At 42.6% G+C, this 20,453-nt stretch overlaps 3 protein-coding genes across 3 annotated transcripts; 2 read left to right on the top strand and 1 right to left on the bottom strand.

The window, feature by feature from the left end:
- The first annotated feature begins 820 nt into the window (after window positions 1-820).
- LOC310871461 (uncharacterized protein) lies at window positions 821-2,446 on the top strand. Its single transcript, XM_083782994.1, has 4 exons — window positions 821-971; window positions 1,167-1,284; window positions 1,603-2,322; window positions 2,380-2,446. The coding sequence occupies exons 1-4, from the start codon at window positions 917-919 to the stop codon at window positions 2,387-2,389; spliced, it is 903 nt and encodes a 300-aa protein (XP_083639120.1). The 5' UTR covers window positions 821-916; the 3' UTR covers window positions 2,390-2,446.
- A 9,984-nt stretch (window positions 2,447-12,430) lies between these two features.
- On the top strand, window positions 12,431-14,852 carry LOC310870698 (uncharacterized protein; the record flags this gene model as incomplete). The annotated part of the gene is made up of 4 exons (XM_083781971.1): window positions 12,431-12,515; window positions 12,872-12,986; window positions 13,836-13,910; window positions 14,491-14,852. 4 exons carry the CDS (start codon window positions 12,431-12,433, stop codon window positions 14,666-14,668), a joined length of 453 nt encoding a protein of 150 aa, XP_083638097.1. The 3' UTR covers window positions 14,669-14,852.
- Window positions 14,853-18,123: 3,271 nt separating this feature from the next.
- LOC310871507 (C-C motif chemokine 19-like) lies at window positions 18,124-19,556 on the bottom strand. The gene is made up of 4 exons (XM_083783069.1): window positions 19,452-19,556; window positions 18,684-18,801; window positions 18,517-18,594; window positions 18,124-18,392 (listed from the first exon to the last, which is right to left on the bottom strand). The coding sequence occupies exons 1-4, from the start codon at window positions 19,525-19,527 to the stop codon at window positions 18,170-18,172; spliced, it is 495 nt and encodes a 164-aa protein (XP_083639195.1). The 5' UTR covers window positions 19,528-19,556; the 3' UTR covers window positions 18,124-18,169.
- Between the last annotated feature and the right edge of the window lie 897 nt (window positions 19,557-20,453).

The raw sequence follows: 20,453 nt of genomic DNA, 5'->3' as shown, positions 1-20,453 counted from the left end.
TATCTTCCACGTCAAAGTAAAACACGTCCACAGTAAACGACTGTTGCCTGGAAGATTATTTAATATTATTCTAAGCCTAAACATAGGGAAAAGGGGCACTTTTCAGGACTTTTAAAGGCCTTATATGAAACCTAAGTTGTAGTCCTTCTAATCCTGAGAAATATTATTGTGAAGCATGAATGTACAATGTTTTATTTGGCTAAGCTTGTATACATAACCATCCGAGAGAGACACTTTCAATATCTCATCTCTCATCTATAGGGGCGACTGTGGTAGAGGTAGAGCAGGTCGTCCAATGATCCATGGGTCGGCGGTTTGAATCCCGGCTCCTCCTGTCTAGTCGAAGTGTCCTTGGGCAAGACACTGAACCCCAAATTGCTCCCGAAGTGCTGGTTGGTACCTTGCATGGCTTCCGCCGCAATCGGTGTATAATGTGTGTGTGAATGGGTGAATATGCACAATCTATGTAAAGCGCCTTGGATAAAGGCGCTATATAAATGCACCATTTACCATTTACCATCTCTTGTGCGTGCACACGTGTGTGTGTGTGAGTGCGTGCGTGCACTGTGTGCGTGTGCACGAGTGCACGTGCGCCCACGGAGGAAGAGTGTGACTCCTATATAAGACCACAGCAAAAGCGTACACAGTCACAATGCGACGAGGAACTGCAGCGACCGTCTCATCGCTAGAACCGTCACATCTTCTGTTTCAGTCCTTTTTTTTTGTTTTGGTCACAAACAGTGTTTTCATTTAGTGTGGGCTTCTCAGCCTGTGTATACTTGATTGGTTGTTACTGGTTGGTACTTGGTACTGGTTGGTACTGGTTGGTATACTGGTTGTTACTGGTTGGTATACTGGTTGGTACTGGTTGGTACTGGTTGTGTTGGCACAGCAGTGATCCTACATCCACACAGAGATGAAGGTCAGCCTCATCCTCATCGTCGCGACATGCCTGGACTCTGTCTCTACAAGTGAGTTTTGGACACAAACTACACACTAAAAACTACACACCACACACACAAAAATACACACTATACAAACTGGTTCTACACACTACAAACTATACACACTACCAAATCTTGTGACCTCCAGCAGATCTGCTATTTTCGCTGTGCAATGCCATCTAACTCTCTCTCTCTCTCTCTCTCTCTCTCTGACCCGTACAGCTCATGGACCGGTGGTCAGCAGCTGTTGTCTCCAGTGGTCCAACACCAGGGTCCATGCTGACCGAATACAAGACTACTATGTCCAGCGTCCAGGACCATGTCCCGTCCACGCCATAGTGTAAGTGTTGCCTATAGTCTAGTGTCTACACTATGTTCACTCCACACCATAACGTTTTCTATAGCCCTGCAGGGTTGGGTCTGGAATACTATACTAATTGCTCCCCGAGCACCGTAGAATGGCTGCTCACTGCTCCTAGTTGTTATACGATGGGTAAAATACAGAGGACAAATCTCACATATGTGCACATATAGCCTATACAGTGACAAAAAAACATCACAAGTATAGTGGGGACCAATATTATTTTATTATTACTGTAAAACTACAGAAATCAGTGTGACATGACTCATTTGGCTCCATGGCTGAATTCCATTGCAGGTTCAAAACCTTGCCAGGGAAGAGGATCTGCTCCGACCCGAACGACGCCTGGGCCCAAAGCACCATGACGAAGGTGGATGCGAGGAAACAAACCCATGCTGGGGGGCTAGCAACTTCCGCACCACCTAAGACCATAAACACTGGGGGGCTAGCAACATCTTCACCACCTAAGACCATAAACGCTGGGGGTCTAGCAACATCTGCACCACCTAAAACCATCAATACTGGGGGGCTAGCAACATCCACACCACCTAAGACCATCAATGCTGGGGGGCTAGCAACATCCGCACCACCTAAAACCATCAATACTGGGGGGCTAGCAACATCCGCACCACCTAAAACCATAAACGCTGGGGGGCTAGCAACATCCACACCACCTAAGACCATCAATGATGGGGGGCTAGCAACATCCGCACCACCTAAAACCATCAATACTGGGGGGCTAGCAACATCCGCACCACCTAAAACCATAAACGCTGGGGGGCTAGCAACATCCACACCACCTAAGACCATCAATGCTGGGGGGCTAGCAACATCCACACCACCTAAGACCATCAATGCTGGGGGGCTAGCAACATCCACACCACCTAAGACCATCAATGCTGGGGGGCTAGCAACATCTGCACCACCTAAGACCATAAACACTGGGGGGCTAGCAACATGCATGAGAATATGCAGAGAGTGGGCAGAAAACATGGAAGAAGGGGGTTCAGGGGAGGTGTTTGGGATAAAGGGGAGGATGGCAGAAGAAGGATCAGGGTACAAGTTCAAGGTGAGGAAAGCGTGAACAGCTCATGAACCTTGGGTTCCAATGTAGATATGCTTTAGTCACACTTTCAACTCGGTGTATCTATAGGCATGTCATTATAGGTCAAAAACCGACTCAGACACATTGTGAACTTGTAGAGCGCCAACTTTCACCACGTTTCGAATGACACAGTCTACATCAGAGGTAAATAATAATGACACAGTCTCAGAAGTAAATAATAATGACACAGGCTTTGTGTGTTCCCCCAGTGATATCCAGTGGCAGCCAAGTCTATGGACCTTTTACTATGACGTTGTGGGTTCCCCCAAAAGCCACCCCTTCCTTCACATGAGTGTGATTTTTCTATTCTCAGATAGGTCAGTTCACCCTCTATTTAGCAAAAAAGAAAAAGTGTATGGACTTTAATAATATTTGTTTATGACTTTTATGATTTGTTTAGCTTGCCAGCCAAGTCTATGGAATTTAATGTTTGTTTAGTGCAGTAAATGACGTCAGATATCATCTGGCTGATAAATACAGTGGGTGCCCCTCACTTCACACAAGTGTGACTTTTATATACTCTGTGTGCACTTTGTGTTGGTAAACATACATATTGTAGAAAATCAATAAAGAGATTGTTATCAGACATTGTCGTTACAGTTTGGTGGTTATTACAAAGGCTGACAAATGAATAAGGGTGTTGGAACGTTTTCTATATGTGCTCTGAACATGTTGACATGATAATGATAATGAATTTATTTGTATAGCACATTTCTAGACAAAGTCACAAAGTGCTTTACAGAACAGGTAAAATAAAGCAGATACAACACAAGATCAAAGGGTCTGTGTCTAGTCACTTGAGCGGCAGTGTGGCTGTGCATGGTTTTAACACAACGCACCGTGACCTTGTGGTCAGCTGAGCTTCTATACAAGCTGCTCTCATTCCTTCAGAAAAGCTGAGAAAGGGCATTGTGATGACGCAGGCTGCAGCTGGGGTAAAGTATACCGGCCCACCACAGCAGAGTCAAAGTGTTCCAATCCCCCGCTTTGACCCAGCATCTAGAGCATGGGTGGGCAACTGGCGGCCCGGGGGCCACCCTCACTTTCACTTAATGCAGCCCTCAGGTTAAGATCAGAATACTGCAGGTATATTATTGATTTCAGCTGTTACAGTTCCAAACATGCAAACTGTATATATGTGGCTTGATGACTATAGTATTACAATTCTATTGTCATTTCTTTGTATGTCCAATGTGTTTGTATATAGTTCATTCATAAAAATGAAACTTTTCAGGATTCCAATTAAACAAATAGCAAAAAAGTATTCAGGATTACAAAACTCAAAGCTCAAAATGCGGTTTGAGTTTGCCTTTTGCTAGAAATATGCAATGTGGCCCTCTGGAGTGAGTGTGAAAATATAGTGGCCCTCTGGAGTGAGTGTGGAAAGCAGTGGTTCTGGAAAAATGTAGGAAAAATGCTGTTTGATGTTATCTACTGTATATGCAGCTGCATTGTCTGAATGAAGCCAAACAAAAATAAGGTTTACTCTAATGTATACCTGTACACAAGATGTAACAATAAAGTACAACGTTGAACATTGTAAATGGAACAATTAACATGGACCAATTTGGTTCTAGTTGTACAATCAGAGCGTTGAGACCCACTAGGTGTAGCAGAGTATTTCCAGTGACCCCAACGTGCACACTATCAGCACCCTGACTCTGTTAAACCACAATGGAACAGAGCATTGGTTGGTAACACCTGTGAAGGAAGTAGGGAAGAGGCCCAGTTTCTTTATTACACTATTGTCACCAGACTGGAAACTGCATTGATCACACACCAACACCAGCACAGTGGAGAGAGTGCATGCAGGCTGGGCCAACAGCAACGGCACCATTTCCTGTGTGCACGTCTCGGGGTCATCCCTATGTTCCCCAGGTCCCCACAAAAGGTTCAATGATCCCCGCTCAACCAAAAAGAGGTTATATGTTCCCCACTCAAAAAAGTCCTACTGTCTGTCTCTCCTACACTGTCTCCCTCTCAGCTGTCTTACTGTCTGTCTCTCCTACACTGTCTCCCTCTCAGGTGCCCTACTGTATGTCTCTTCTACACTGTCTCCCTCTCAGCTGTCCTACTGTCTGTCTCTCCTACACTGTCTGTCTCTCAGCTTCCCTACTGTCTGTCTATCCTACACTGTCTCCCTCTCAGCTGTCCTACTGTCTGTCTCTCCTACACTGTCCTCATCTCAGCTGTCCTACTGTCTGTCCCTCCTACACTGTCTGTCCCTCTCAGCTGTCCTACTGTCTGTCTCTCCTACACTGTCCTCCTCTCAGCTGTCCTCCTCTCTGTCTATCCTATACACTGTCCTCCTCTCAGCTGTCCTACTGTCTGTCTCTCCTACACTGTCTCCCTTAATAAAGTTGAACTGACCTGTTGGGGCTAGTTTTCCTAGACCTCATACACGGCTTACAACACTTGGAACTTAACAGCGGTACCTGACCTTGTCCTGACAGAGGTATGCGTGCGTGCGTGCATGCGTGCGTGTGTGCATTTCAAGGGGGTTTCACAGGGGGCCTTTTTTCATAGAAGCTCAACTCCTCACATCGGTCGCTCTGATTAACAGCAATGTTGCTGCCATGCACACAACTCAGTTGTGGTCATGGATGGCATGTATCTGTGTCACAGTTGTGACAACTGTGACACAGATACGCCAGGCAAACTGATAGGAAATAACCAACGTCTATGATGTACTTCCTTTCAATAAATGTGCAGAGGCATTTGAGGGCTCCTTATATGCATACATGATTCTAACATACTTTGCATGTACAGTATGAAAGGATTTGAAGGTGAATTTGAAGTCGTGAATGTTTAATCTTGACCATCAGTTCAAAATCCGTGTCAGATCCTGTGTGTGTGTGTGTGTATGAGACATATGACCTTTGACATGATCTAAATGTCTCAATAGAAGAGCATGGACTGAGCCAAAATGCAACCACACCAATTGCATAAGTTATATTGTATTAACACTCTATAACATACAGATTGTATGTACGTTCTATTAACATATACAGATTGGACAACATTTAATTTTTATTCATACAAAAAAAAGTTCCACTTTAAGGTTAAAAAAGGATAAGACAAACACGTCCTGGGGATTTGTTTCCATTGTGGTGCTTATTAATGAATATCCTTGGAAAATGCATTATTGTGCTCTATGTCTACATCAAATAGACACCAATACAAGTGAAATGGTATGCATTTTAGATCTAGCACACTATAGCATAACATAAGTTACATAATACCTGAGTAAGGCTTGCGTGAGACATGCATAACAGGAACAACAGTGGGGGGCTGTGACCACGCGTATAGGGGCAAAAACCCAGGGTTCTATACGCATAACCTCAGCCAGTCACTTTACATAACCTCCAGCCAGTCACTTCCACTGCAGTGGGAGGTGGAGACAGTGCTGTACTTTCTCTCCCCTCACTCACTCACCGCAGTCGCATACACATCACCACGACCCCATGATGGAAACAGCAGTACAACTAAACCCACCATTCAAAAAATCCAATGATTTGTATAATTTGTTATTGTGTCACATTGCAACGTGAGCCATTGCTGTATATCTATTATTTTTTGCTATTATTTGCTTCCCAAATTTGAAACATTAAAAACAAACAGAAAAAATGCCAGGCTTAACATTTATTTATTAATATTCACGACATTACTGTTTATCTGAATAGCAAATAAACATGCAGAAAAAACACAAAAATAATACTGATCAATATTTACACGTTTTGCATAACATAATGTATTAAATTAAATTACTTGTGGTCCTTGATAGAAAGCATTGAAAGGTCAGCTTGGTGTCAGGTGAGTGGAGGGACATGGAGCCATGCATGGTCTTCTGTTTCTGAGCTGGGTCAGCTTTAGGTGTGTGGCTGGCTGCACGTGTGGATGTTGTTGTGGTAGAGGAGGTAGTGTTAGTAGGGGGTCTGTTCTTTGCGTCCATGCAGGAAGGCCACGCTCCTCTGGGTTACAAAGTTATCCCCCTCACTGGGGAAAATTCCGGGAGGAAAAACGGGCAAGCACCGGGGCGAGTAGTCCAGTATTCGTCTATAAGTATACTGGACTCATTCTGCTCTCACACTGCCAGATCCATGTTTGATGTTACGGAGTGTTCCTGCCTGTTTTGTCCTGCTGTTGCCTCGTCACCATGTAAGCTGTTAAGTGTTCTTTGTCTAATAAATACTGACTTTACCTGCCTGCCTGCTTGTTCTGCATCTGGGTCCTCAACCTGACACACACTGTGACAGGATTAGCAGATCTACAAGCTCTGCATATATAGGTTTTAAATGGGTGAAAACTACCCTGTTTTGGTCCAGGGAGTCCCCAGCAAAACGAGGAACAGTTTAAACACTGTTATATTTCTCAGCTATTACTCCTATAATGTTCTTATGGTGTACCTGGTAGGCTACAAAACATATATGTTCAAGGTCCATGGCCAAATACAGCTATCAATCTGGGGAATCCTATACATGAAAATGTTTGAGAACCACCAATCTAAAACATTTACAGAAAAGTAAAATATGTCACTATTTTATGTTTATTTGGTTTGTTATGTTTTTCGACGTAACACCATCATCGTATGCCATGAAATATAATAAAACAATACTTGACTGACTGGTTCAAATGTACCTTTAGCTGAGACAGTGGGCAGCGTGCAGAGGGTAGTGAGCAACAGTAGGGGGAGGTAGAGTGTCTTTATTGTCTGTCTAGACTAGTCATGACTAGCATGATGTGATGCTGATGTGATGTGAGGAATCCTCACGATTAACATGTGTCTGGCTGTCTCTATTTAAACCCACCAGCAACACAGAACAGAACCTTCTTACAAGTCCTTCAGTTCACAGCTCACCCACCCACGTATACTGTTCTTCTGTCCCACGGGCCACGGCTGGAAAGTACAGTCACAGTGCGAGGTTTCCTCCCACAAAAAAACTGTCTCCACTCTCCACTAGAAGGACTCTAGCAGTTGAGTTTTCACTCAGTGTTTCCTTCCACAAGACAGAGACCCGGGCCTATAGCAGTTGGGTTGTCACTCAGGGGTTTTCCATCGGGGGAATCATATGGGTGGGCTTCTAACTTTCACTTTCACCCAGACATACCTATTTTTGGGCAAACATTTTCAACAAATATAAAATATAAAAAAAGAAGAGATCCGATAGGAATCTAAGTAATGTGTATTTGTTGTCTTGGACAACAGGAAGAGTACCGGTGTCAGTCAATGGGGTTCTGCTCCAAATTAACAAATATCCTACAAAATAACAAATATAACAGGTTCAAGGTTGAAGCTTGTACTTTATTGTTTATATATATTTATCTTGTGTACAGGTAGGCCTACATAAGAGACAATGCAGCAGCATATAACATCAAACACTAGCAAACACACCAAACAAAGGGATACAATATACAAAAGAGGGCAAACAAAGAGTAAAGAAAGACTATCGTTTACATAGGTGCATGTTTTTCCTAGCCTAATTGTCAGATTCTGAGAGCCTCCAGATTAAGAACCAGTGCGCTCAGTCGAGTGGGTGGGGTCTTTGGGCTGGAAACCAGGCTAGGTGCACAGTGCACATAGTCACTAAGTTGCATTTAGCTTCCTGCCAGCCTGTGGGAAGAAACTGTTCCTCAGCCTGCTTGTGCATAGTGGGAGGACCTTGTAGGGGTACAAGTTGTACCCCTTCCCCTTCATCCTATTTGACTTGTTGGGTGAAAATAGTATTTTGTGGGTGGGTCGGTGGGGTCTTCTTAATAATCCTCAGGGAGTTTTTTGAGGCAGTACGTGCTGGGTGTAGACTAGAGGTCCTCCACACTGGGCAGCTCACACCCAGTGTTCTTTAAATTAAACATCCTAACAAAAGGTCTGGGAAGGGAGCGCAACTTGCAAGGGGGGCTTTGATAATGTTTGTCAACACATGCGTCACCCAGATAATTCATGCCGCATTTTGCCCTTACGGCCCTAGAGAGACGGCGGCCTGCTGGGGCGGAGAGGGTTGGCAGCCCAAACCACTTATTCTGTGAGGAAGAAGCCAAAAAAGGTATACTCAGTGTGACTCAGTGTGAATCTGAGAGAGAGAGAGGTGGGGGGGGGGGGGGGGGGGGGGGTTCAGTACAGTGATGTTTGTCATGTGCCATGTAGAGTCATATGGCTTCGGTTGGCATGGTCATGTGACACCTTCCTATTGCCTCAACACACACACACACACACACACACACACACACACACACACACACACACACACACACACACACACACACACACACACACACACACACACACACACACACACACACACCTCTCTCTCTCTCATTCATTAAAAAGGAGAAGGAAGATATGAACCCACTAGCCCCGGAAACCCAGACGTTTTTATTTCCAGGGAGAAAAAAAAAGAACCCACAGACTTCCATTCACAGACCGCAAATCCTCCCAACATCCTCTCCCTCCAAATATGGTCATGTGAGTGCAGTTATGTCTCTACTACACACTCCAACAGCTAAGATTGGCCTCTTTATCTGCATTACGCTATACGTATAGTCATTAAACTGTTTAATCTATGGTGCTGTAAGTGATATTATTGGTATTACAAAGTTATATATTGACAATGTTTTAATTCTTATGGTTATCATTGCTGTAGACTGTACAGTGTTTGTTCGGTAACATGGGTACACATTGCTAAAGCTCTTAGTCTGGCGACTACAAAACAATACTACAACATGACGTAACCACATCATCCGGCCCCAGCCCGGATCATACAGACTTTTGAAACAGAGACCAGGCTTTCCTCCGAGGCGGTGGAAAGCCTGGTGATGCGAGGTTACTTTGAGTCTAGAACATACATGGGCAACTGGCGGCCCGGGGGCCACATGCGGCCCCCACCTTCACTTAATGCGGCCCTCAGGTTAATATCAGAATACTGAGATATTATTGATTTCAGCTGTTACAATTCCAAACATGCAAACATGACCCGCTTTTCTATGTCCAATGTGTTTGGATTTAGTTCATAAAGTTCACATAACTATAACTAAATTCATCTGAAATTCAATAAAAAGCTTATTTTTCAGGATTCCAATAAAATAAAATTGCCAATTGTTTTTCAGGATTTCAATTCAAATAATAGCAGTGTGACGCGTTTTGAGCTTGTAGATCGGCTATTTTTGCTACGACAGTAATATGCAACGTGGCCCTCTGGAGTGAGTGAAATATATCATCCCTGGTCCAAGGACTGTCTAAAGAGGACAAGAAGCGAAGACCGTAAGGGCGCCGCCATGTTGCTCCATGGTGCTCCATGGAAGGAAAGAAACATGCGCAGTGGGCTTTATGCAGCCAACACTTCCACGTTCAGCTTCCTTGGTCTGCAACTGCGCATGTTCCTTTCCTTCCATGGAGCACCATGTGATCAACATGGCGGCGCCCTTACGGTCTTCGCTTCTTGTCCTCTTTAGACAGTCCTTGCCCTGGTCTAGGAAGAGGCCATAGCTTCCTCTGAAGGTGGTCCATACAGGGGTCAGGTGTTGATTATGTGGGCGGCAGTCTGCCATAGGCCCCACTTCTCTGAAGCCGACGACCCGGGTACGTAAACGTTGGTTCAGCAGGGTCCATCGCTGACATCCATCTAGTCATTTAAGTCTCAAAGTTAAATTCAGACATTGCTCCATTTAAGCGTGGTTGCATAATCATTCCATGCCTGCAGCCACACAATATTGTAAAGGCCCCTGTCTGGTGTCCATGAGCAACATGATATAGATTTTCATAGAACTTGTTGGATATTATCCAGTTATGCGTGATTATTTGGAAAGGAAAAGGTCAAATGTCAAGGACCTTGGTTAATTTGTAGACTTATTTAGGTGGGTGATATTTAGGTGATGCTAGTGAGCTTCGGCTGAGACAGGACAGGAGTAACTTGGGTGAAGTTGCAGTGATCTAATTGAGAGAGGATACATTGACAATGCTACAGTTCTTCATAAGTGAAAAGCAGAAATGACTATGCAGAGGGAAGCAGTGTGGTACAATTACGAAATAGGGATTCCCGTATGAATGTGAGTGAGTGGAGAATTGAAAGAGTAGTAGTTCTCTTTCTTGTAAATTGTGTAAGTCGTCATTTATTAATTTGCCGGGCAGCGATCATGGCAGCGATCCAGGAGTCCCGAGCAAGGTTATTATAGTTAACTATAACTAACGAAAAAACGAAAACTAGAATTAAAAAAACATTTTAGTTAACTGAAACTAAACTGAAACTAAAATAAATTAAAAAACGATAACTAAACTAAAACTGTATTGTGTGTTCACAAAACTAACTAAAACGAACTGAAATGATAGACAAAATGGCATTCGTTATCGTTTTTTTAACAATATTTATATGCCTTACGGACATCTAGAATATAAACCTTTTAAATTAATTCGGTACTTTTCCTTATTTCCCGAGCCGTTTTTACGGCACTTTTCAGCACCGTAAGGCAGCAAAAACTAAAACTAAACTAAAACTAAACTAAAACTAAGCATTTTCACAAAATAAAAACTAAACTAAAACTAGCAAACCCGCTCTAAAAACTAACTAAAACTAACTGAATTCGAAAAAAATATGTCAAAACTAACTAAAACTAAACTATAATGAAAAAACCAAAACTATTATAACCTTGGTCCCGAGTTGACTTGGTGCCCACATGGTGACATTCTGTGGAAAATCTGGCTTACCAGGGTCACCCTATCCGCCTGACCACCTCCCCCAGCCTTAATGTAGGCTAACAAAAGTAAAAGTACCCATTATGCAGAATGCCACAGTTTTCAAATGCATAAAGATCCTTTAGAAATAGCAGATATCTAAGCTCACAATGCATGTAGATCGGCTGAAATCTGTATAGGGCTGGAGTGGTCAATGTGTGTTTTGTTATAATAATGGAAATCTACAAATTAACTAGTAGGCCTAACTATTTCAAATATGTGTAGTGAAGTAAATCTTGCCTCTGAGATATAGTGGAGTAGAACTGCAGAAGTAAAAGTATTGGAAACTGGTACTCAAGTAATGCACAGATTCCTCAAAATTGTACTTAAAGGGATAGTTCAGATTCTTTTAAATTTAAGCTGTATGAAATACTTGCCATTAATATAGTGGTTGCAACTGTATTACTTGATCCCCCGAGTCCTGTGGTGGGAGTTCTGCTCTGGTTTTGGTGAAATATTAAGTAGTTCTGGTCATTTTGTGGTGGGCACAGGGGGCCACGCATTAAAAGTAAATTAATACACAAAACTAACGTAATTTGTATTGTTCACCTATTTCTAAAATATTGGTGCAACTTTCGTTCATTTTTGACCCCTCTATCACAGAGAACTATATGTTTTTTGTGTCCATATCACTACGCCAACAAATTGTTCCATGTGATAGAGGGGTTAAAGTTGAACGAAAGTTGTACTAATATTTTAGAAATAGGTCAACAATACAAATTATGTTAGTTTTGTGAATGAATTTACTTTTACTGCGTGGCCCTTGTTGTGTACCCCACACAATGACCGGAACTACTTCATATTGCCTAAAACCAGAGCAGAACTCCCACCACGGGACTCGGGCAATCAATTATACAGTTGCAACCACTATATTAATTGCAAGTATTTCATACAGCTTACCGGCAAGTGCTTTCTTTCGTTTTAGGGATTTTAGCCGTTTTTGACAGGGGGGCGGAGGCTTTCTTTTTATCATTTACTATAGTCCTACTAGACCTAACAATCATTTAGCTGCAGGGGACCCCCTGGAACTCCCTCAAGGACCCCTGGGGGTCCCCGGACCCGACATTGAGAACCACTGCCCTACACCTCACCATCATCCTCATCAGGAAGACGTTGCATGGATAAGATCCGGAGGGCGTCATTCTCGGTTCCTCTTTTTGTGAGTATTAAAGATGTGGCTCTGGCCATTAGGGAGATCAATTCAGTCACCGTACGTGTCCTATCTGAACAGGCCACAAGCCCTCTCTCTGCCTCTGCTATTAAGAAGCTTCCGGAACACATCAGCCCCATTCTAAACCATGGAACTTTGCTGCAGAAGACTGCTCTGTCTGGCTCTCCTGAGCGGAGTTCTGGCCCTGATGATGATGGCTACGGGAGGAGACGGTAAGTCACGCAATTCCAACTTCTGTGACAACATTGTATGATGGCATCCTGTGTTCCGCAGAGAGAAATCCGCTTACCGTACCATGCTTTATGTATTGATAAAAAAAACACTGTAGAGCAGTGGTTCTCAATGTGTGGTTCACGTATACCCCCAAGGGTCATTATATTCTCTTGGGTTTCCACTTATATTGTTTCATTCAAGGACCCCCAGTTTGATATTAAATTTTACAGTGAGTGTAGATTGGGGTCCTGCTCCCAGAGATATTTAAGGATATAAAGAAGGTGAGAAGGACTGCTGCAGAGAACTCGTTTTATTGCATACTTCTTAAGGTAAAATGCCTGTTTGGTTTCATCAGGAGCCCCACAGAAGCTGACCACCTGCTGCACAGAGGCGTCCATCAGGAGTGTCAGTGCTCCCATCCTGGGCTACAGGATCCAGAAGAGGAACCTGCCCTGTGTCCGCGCTGTCATGTAAGAAACATCCCAAAAAGTACAAGTTGAGATGTATAGCCTATCTGTTGAAAACTGCTTCAGTATAAGTAGCTAAATACAGCGATAGCCGTCCTATATGAGAGTATCAATCTGTAAGACTCAGTCAAATCTGAGTGATCACATTTGTAAAAAAATATATTTTTTCTTGTTTTCGTTGTGTTTTCATTTCGATTGACTTTTGAATCGAAGGCGAAATGCAAAATATACCTTTTGGTCTAATATGGTGTGACATATTAATAATATAGGCCTAATCTTATGACCAAATAAAGCTACTACTACTACTAGGCCTACTACTACTATACTACTACTACTAAACTGAGTAACAGTTACAGTTAGTAGTTATATAATATATTTATGAATATAGTTGATTTATTATAATCAGAAAACAAAACAAGTAGGCCTAGGCTACGAATCTCCTCATTACAACAACATAACTGACTGCTATAAGAAGGTGTCGCCTGTCCACAAGTATAGGCTCCAATACAGCACAGCTAAGTAAAGTGAAAGTAACAACTTACAATTTACAATTTAGGCATTTAGCAGACGCTCTTAATCCAGAGCGACTTACATTAAGCAAGAACAAAAAGCATGGGAATACATCACAAAAAAGCATTTATCATGAAACATGCGTAAGCTAAGAAAGTAACACTTAAGTGTTGTAAGTAACAAGTAACTTACAATATAAGTGCATGAACAGGCATCTTAATGATCATCTCCAGGGTCCAAGATGAGTCTATTAATCCCATACATTATCCATAGTTTCGGCTGACAATGTGACCAGCTGACCATTGTGATTGATCTTCTCCATTTTGTTTTGTCCACCTCCAGCTTTGAGACCACCGAAGGACATGTGTGCAGCCACTGGAAACAGCCCTGGGTGATGCAGAGGATTAAGGAAATAGAGTGAGTTCCGATATTTTATGAATGGTCAAAGATATGTCTATATTTCAAATATTTATTTTGGGGCATCACCCTTTTTTAAGCAACCATTCATTATCCATGTAGCCTACTGTTTTACTGATGTATACAAGCTACAGTGATTATTAAACATCTTCAAATCAAGGACCCCCAAATTAAAAAAAAAAAAATTGGCGCCAGACCATCATCTAAAAATTGTTCTGTGACGGGACCCCAGACGAGAAGATTTTTGAAAAACAAAAACAAAACAACGACCTCAACAACAATCTTTATTCAAAAATGTCCAAACAGTTTCGATATTTTTTTATAACAATTTCAAATAGCAGGTGTACAAGCTCGCAACGCTGCAAGAAGTGGCATGCTGTGAGCTTGACCTGCTATTTGTGAATAGTATGAATGGATAAAGTAGCCTATAGTTAAAATGATTGTGACGCTATATAGGCCTATTTGCTGCTGGGGCCCCCCAGAATCCCGTCAAGGACCCCTGGGGGTCCCCAGACTACACTGGCTTTATGCAAATACATAGACCTCAATTAATAATGCATTCATATTGTGTGTCTTACAGGGAGCTACGCAGGGCTCAGAGAAGTAACACTAATATCACCAACAGGACTACGGTCAAGACCACCTCTACACCTTCCTCTTACATCACCAACAGGACTACGGTCAAGACCACCTCTACACCTTCCTCTTACATCACCAACAGCACTACGGCCATGACCACCTCTACCCCTTCCTCTTAGAAGACACACCCATCTTGTTGTGCACATTATATAGGCTATACTTTGCGTACAGTTTTAGCCCAATTGAATTAACTTAAGTTATTTAAAGTCATTTCTATGATGTATGTCTGCTGGAAGAACGACAAGACAACATCATTATTATTTATTAAGTATATTTATTATTGTCCTTCCTCCGTGGCAATGTCTTAGCCTGTGATATTTATTCAGAGTTATCATGTCAGCCATGTACAGCTGCATGGGATAAATTAAAGTGGGTCAAAACTGTGTGTATGGCCCTTTAATTGTTGACTTATGTGAATACAATAAATGTCCACTGTTGCAATTTGTGACATTCATTCAATCTCTGCAGTCAAATCCACCATCCTGTTATTTAAGTATTATGTGGACAAGAAATAACTATATGGTTTTGAAATCTTCCTTTGGGTCAGGATTACCATCTTGTGGACAGTTTGTGATACTGCAGCATGATTCATTTCTACCAGCTGCGTGCGGCTGTGTGTTTGTTTAGTTTGTTTCTCTCGTCGTAGTGCCGAAGCTATCACTTCAAATGTTTTCAGAAACGCATTTGAATGTCTCATTTAAGTTTAATGCACATGTACCGTAGGCTATGGTCGTCAACTTTAGGCTTGGGTAAAAAAGAACGTAGCAGAGTGCAAGCAAGAGGAGGAATATTCAGCTAATTGAAGCAAACAGCCTGAAACAGGTGGGTGACTGAAATTAAGTTGCATAATCATGAATAAAGCTATTGCGTAACGCTGCATGCGTTTGATATCAATGATATGACTTAGCTTAGACTAATATTTTGACATAAAATAAGCCTACAGAAAAAAGGTGCAGAACAGTGGCAACTGTGGCATGATGGCAAGTTATGTACTATGGGCCTACTACTGCAGGCTAATCAATGGACGCTCTTGTAAACAAGTGTAATGCTTTGGCGTCGTCCACTCACAGTTAACAGTCTTTGTATTGAGTTGTGCTTGAAATGTAGGCCTACTGTAATTCTGCAAACAGTGAGTGCACAGACGTTTAGTGCACTGTTCCGTGGAAGAAAATACAAAATCTTCACTTTGCTACATTACTAAATGCATGGTCAGGGACCACATGCAATACCTCCACGGACCACCAGTGGTCCACGGACCACCTGTTGAAAACCCCTGATCTATACAGATTCAAACGGTACCACCCCTCCAGACCTGAATGAAAATTCATTCGGAATGGGATATTCTATTCCAATTGAGGTGTTTACATGAGCATTTTTATTCTGATGACTGGAATGAATCCATTCATTCCGAATTAATTTCTGCATGTAAATGGGGCAGATGTAACTATAATTGTAAATGCTTATACTGTTGTTTTTACTGTACAGCACTTTGTAACTTTGTTTTGAAAAGTGCTCTATAAATAAAATGTACTTACTTACTTATACTTTAAAATTAAAATTCTCTGTTAGTCTATGCTGTTAACTGTGCTATTTTAATGCACTCGACCTGTACGTGCCCGTCGGCCACCGGCCTACTTGAGAATGATAGCACCCATTTTAACTATCTGTCTGTGATCTGTGTCCCTTTTGTGCCCATACTGTCTATGGAGATCTGTCTGCCTGAAGAGTGCAAACTGACTGTAAAAAGTGGTCCGGTTAAGTAATCAATTGGCAGGTGTGGGGTTGCCATGGTAATCAATTAGCCCTTCACTAAATCCCACCCCAAATTTACCATGATGGACTAGCCTCGCGTTGCGATATCAATTATACCATTGTGCTGCCATATGCATTAAAGGCCAATGAAGTCTGGCTGCGTAATGACATCACCCAAAACATGATTTACAAATGATTACATACCAAAACATGATTAATACTTTATTAACAGTTTGCAAAAAAAACAAACAGAGGTACAGTCATACAATAATGCTAAAAGGATAACAAAAAGCCCTGAGGGCTTGTTTTCCATTGTGGTTCTATGTATTAAATTCATCAAGTTAAATAACCTGCACTATGTAACTTTATTCTTCTACCCTGGATTTGAACCCGGTTTCCAGCTAATAGAGCCTGGCAGCCTGCCTGCTTCAGGCTTGCTCAGGGGATGACTTGAATCAGTTGACAGCAGGAGCGTGCAGAGAGTGTTAGAGAGGCAAGGGATGACATCCCGTAAGAGGGCACTTTTGGACGACAAATAAATAGCAGATCTACAAGCTCACAACGCGTCACACTGTGATGTGTTGAGAACTTGTAGATCAGCTATTTTCGGGGAGCAACCAAGCACTCTTTAGAGCAGTGGAGATGCGGTGTAACGACATGGATTCCTAAACTAATTTGTTCAACGCAAAATGCTGTGTTGAAGTTCAGGAGACTGAATGCTGCCTTCCGCTAGTATGGCATGGGGAGGAGGGGCATGTGCACTTCTTTCACCATAGCAAATGCTGCATTCGTGGTCTGGAGAGAGCAGTTGTTTTTGATGTCTACTGTATGTGTGCACGTCCCTTGACAGGTCAATTTTGTTTTATCAAATCCTGTTTCTAGGTGAGACGCACATGACCTGACAAGTATGTCTCAATAGAAGAGCAGGGAGACAAAATACAACCACCACCCCAATTGTATACGTTTTACGTTATATAACATACTCTCATTTACACTTGTATTACCGGTAATTAAACTATTTTTGTACACAGTGCCGCTTTAAGTTGTAATGGTTTTATAGGAATGGGCTGTGTCTGGTAAAAAATAACATAAAATATGTAAAGAATGTTTTTTCGAATGTGAATTGGGCCTCCCTGGAGTGCTCACAAAAGCCAGAGTAGACGTTAAAATGACCCAAACAAGTAAACCTGTCCCTTAGTTTGAAAGTATCCGTAGTATACTGGCCACACGATGGTGGTATCTCACCTTCACTGACTCATATCATATAACCAGTCCAACACACTGTACAGTCAATTATTAGATGGATGTTATATATTGCATGGCTGCCATCACCTCATGTGCAATTTAAAGTAATGCTGTTTGTTGCTTTGATATTTGAGAGAGAACAATTTTGTCATTTGTATAGTGGCCTAAAGGCTTTGCAAAAAACACAAATTAAGTTACACATTTAATGCTTCACATTCATATTACATACAGTAGCTTATTACGGTGTGTGCTTAATTGCTCAAGACAGAAAGCTTATAATGAAAATACTAAAACTTCCACCGAACAAAGTTCACTCCAGCTAGTTTTGCTAAGTATTCATCATATGACTGAAGTACTGAAGTATTTAAGAGAGAACTAAATTCACTGGCATCTGCTTTTCTAATGTTTATATCAAATAATGGATCATATTCAGGCCCCACACGTCGCCTGACATTGACCACAATGATTCTCATTATTCCGATTTTCTGGTATTTTCTGGTCCTAGGTCTGTTCCTATATGCCCTAACCCTGGTGTGATTGGAGAATGCATGGAATGCAACCGCCCCTGAATCCTGATGGGACACAAGGTAAGCAGTCAGGGTTGGGGGTCGGGGGGTTTTACACTAATAGTCATCAGAGAGGGTCGTGGCATTACCACCATAGATGTAGACGTCTGCCGAGGTTCCGCTGGCATTGAGGAAGGTTCCGTTGGCACTGAAGGTTCCACTGGCGTTGAGGAAGGTTTTGTTGGAGTTGAGGAATGGTCCACTCTCTAGGAACCCGTTTGTCCTCGCCTTGGCTGTGCCCGGGGCAGCGTTGGGCTTAGACATCTTCTTGAGTTTAGAGCTGTAGAAAACAAAACACTACTTTTGCTATTTTTATTTTATTTTAATTGAATTCTGAAAAGTGACAGTTTTGGACATGTGAGGTTTCCAGCCGACAGAGACTATACGGTATAGCCTATACCTACCTGAGTCTGGCCAGGGCTTCCTTCACCCATGGATCCTGGATGGAGGTGCAGATCTTCTTGTTACGAGTCGTGAAGAATCTGCAACAGGCAACAAAGAATATTGTCCTCTATCTTGGCAACAGAACATTGCGATGGATAGATGTATAGATGTATAAAGTGGTTCTTACATGACAGCACTGAGGTGACAGTTCGCCAGGGTGCTCTGCTCTTTGAAACCCTTTATGAGGCGAAAGGCTATGGGCTTCCTGTTGTAACTGGTACAGCACGCACCGCTTTGACGACCTGCTACAGACAGACAGACAGACAGACAGATGCGTCACAATTGTGAAGCTATGCTTTCTAGTAAAAATGTAATTCTTAATATATTCTGTATGACTGTACAGAAACAGATATTGGGAAAATATATATTTACAGAAACATACATAGAAATATGGGTGTGTATATGAATGAAATAATGAATACCAGTATTGTAGCAATTTATATTCTATGATGTATGCATGATTTAGGTCTGACTATAACTGGCATACATCAGCAACAATTATGATGATATTTATTTGTGTCTTAGCTTCTATTTGTCTCTGCATATGATCATTTTTGTGGCAAGCCATCCATGCACTTAAAGGACCACTTCACCACCTTTCAACCTATCTTCATATAATAGGTCCTCACTAATAATCATGATAAAATGGCAAAAAAAATTCTCATAGGAGGGCTGTGGGCAGTTTAGAAACCGTCTTCCAGTGACATCATCATTAGGAAGATTTTCTTTTAACACACCCAAAATTATACTTTTGGTGTCTCCTCCTCCCTGGGACCCCAACCTTGCAAGCACTACGTAAACAAATATATTAAAATAATGTTTCAAGTTGAAACCCAGCGAGCGGTGGCGTCTAATGGACATTGTTAAAACCGATAATGTTTCAAGGTGAACTCACGAACAGCGGCGCCCGGCGTGACCAGCGTCCAGCACAGCAGCACCGTTGTCCCAGCGACCAGATACATGGGCGCCATGGTGACGAGGAGATGGACCTCTATATGCAAAATGATGAAAGTCCTCTTGACTGCTTATATAGCTACTGTATACATGTATATACGTGCCAGCGCTCAGGTTCGGCGCTAACCTGTGGCCTAGTAAATCGAGGACAGGAACTGTCCTATTGCATCATGCTGACAACAAACATGCAGACGACGCAGTATCTTTCTTCAGTGCAAATTTTAAATCCTCTCTTTCCTTTCCTGCACCCATTATTACGCAATGGTGCCAGGGCCTGTTCATCTATATCTGGGCCTGGGAGAATATTGGTTCTGTGCACGGTTTGGAAGCTGTTTGCGTTGATGCATTAGAGGCTCATATCGGCTCATCTATATTTATGCTATCTGGGTTAATAAGCTTGCAGGGATGTTATGCACAGAACCCGGGGAGAGAGGGGGGAAAAACCACTCCTCACATGCATGCACACACACACACACACACACACACACACACACACACACACACACACACACACACACACACACACACACACACACACACACAGTAGAAGGCGGCTGTGTGTAAAGACATGTGTGTCCATGAGAACAGTTCGGTGGAAAGTTCATTTCCCATGTGTTTGTGTAAGTGTGTTCCTGGCATATCTCCCCAAGGTCATGTCACGTTGCCTCATTGTCCTGCGTTATCATGGCGGGTTCAGTGGAGACGAACACGGCCCAGACGAAGTCACAACAGGTGTCAGGGAGGGTGGGGGTTGAGGTGTGGGGGGGGGGGGGGCAGAGGATCTTGTCTTACGCTGTCTCTTCTTGTGGAGATTGTCAATTGGGGGGGGAAATCCAGATTCATGTTTAGAGTGAGGGATAGCAATATGGCTATTTCTCCTCTATGTCCGTTATGTCTCTCTGTCAGTCATGACACTCAGGCGCTGACCTGTTCCAAGATCGTG

The sequence above is a fragment of the Protomyctophum parallelum genome, assembly GCF_964188405.1.
Source record: "Protomyctophum parallelum genome assembly, chromosome: 14".
Classification (NCBI taxonomy): Eukaryota; Metazoa; Chordata; class Actinopteri; order Myctophiformes; family Myctophidae; genus Protomyctophum; species Protomyctophum parallelum.
Note: the sequence above shows the minus strand (reverse complement) of the source record. Positions and strands in the feature narration are given on the sequence as shown.

Bases quoted from the DNA above. Each gene is read 5' to 3' on its own strand.
- LOC310871461 (XM_083782994.1), top strand. From the start codon at position 917: ATGAAGGTCAGCCTCATCCTCATCGTCGCGACATGCCTGGACTCTGTC. The intron at 972-1,166 runs GTGAGTTTTGGA...TGACCCGTACAG, and splicing joins CCTGGACTCTGTCTCTACAA to CTCATGGACCGGTGGTCAGC. The intron at 1,285-1,602 runs GTAAGTGTTGCC...ATTCCATTGCAG, and splicing joins TGTCCCGTCCACGCCATAGT to GTTCAAAACCTTGCCAGGGA.
- LOC310871507 (XM_083783069.1), bottom strand. From the start codon at position 19,527: ATGGCGCCCATGTATCTGGTCGCTGGGACAACGGTGCTGCTGTGCTGG. The intron at 18,802-19,451 runs GTGAGTTCACCT...GTCTGTCTGTAG, and splicing joins CACGCCGGGCGCCGCTGTTC to CAGGTCGTCAAAGCGGTGCG. The intron at 18,595-18,683 runs GTAAGAACCACT...TGCCTGTTGCAG, and splicing joins TGTCACCTCAGTGCTGTCAT to ATTCTTCACGACTCGTAACA.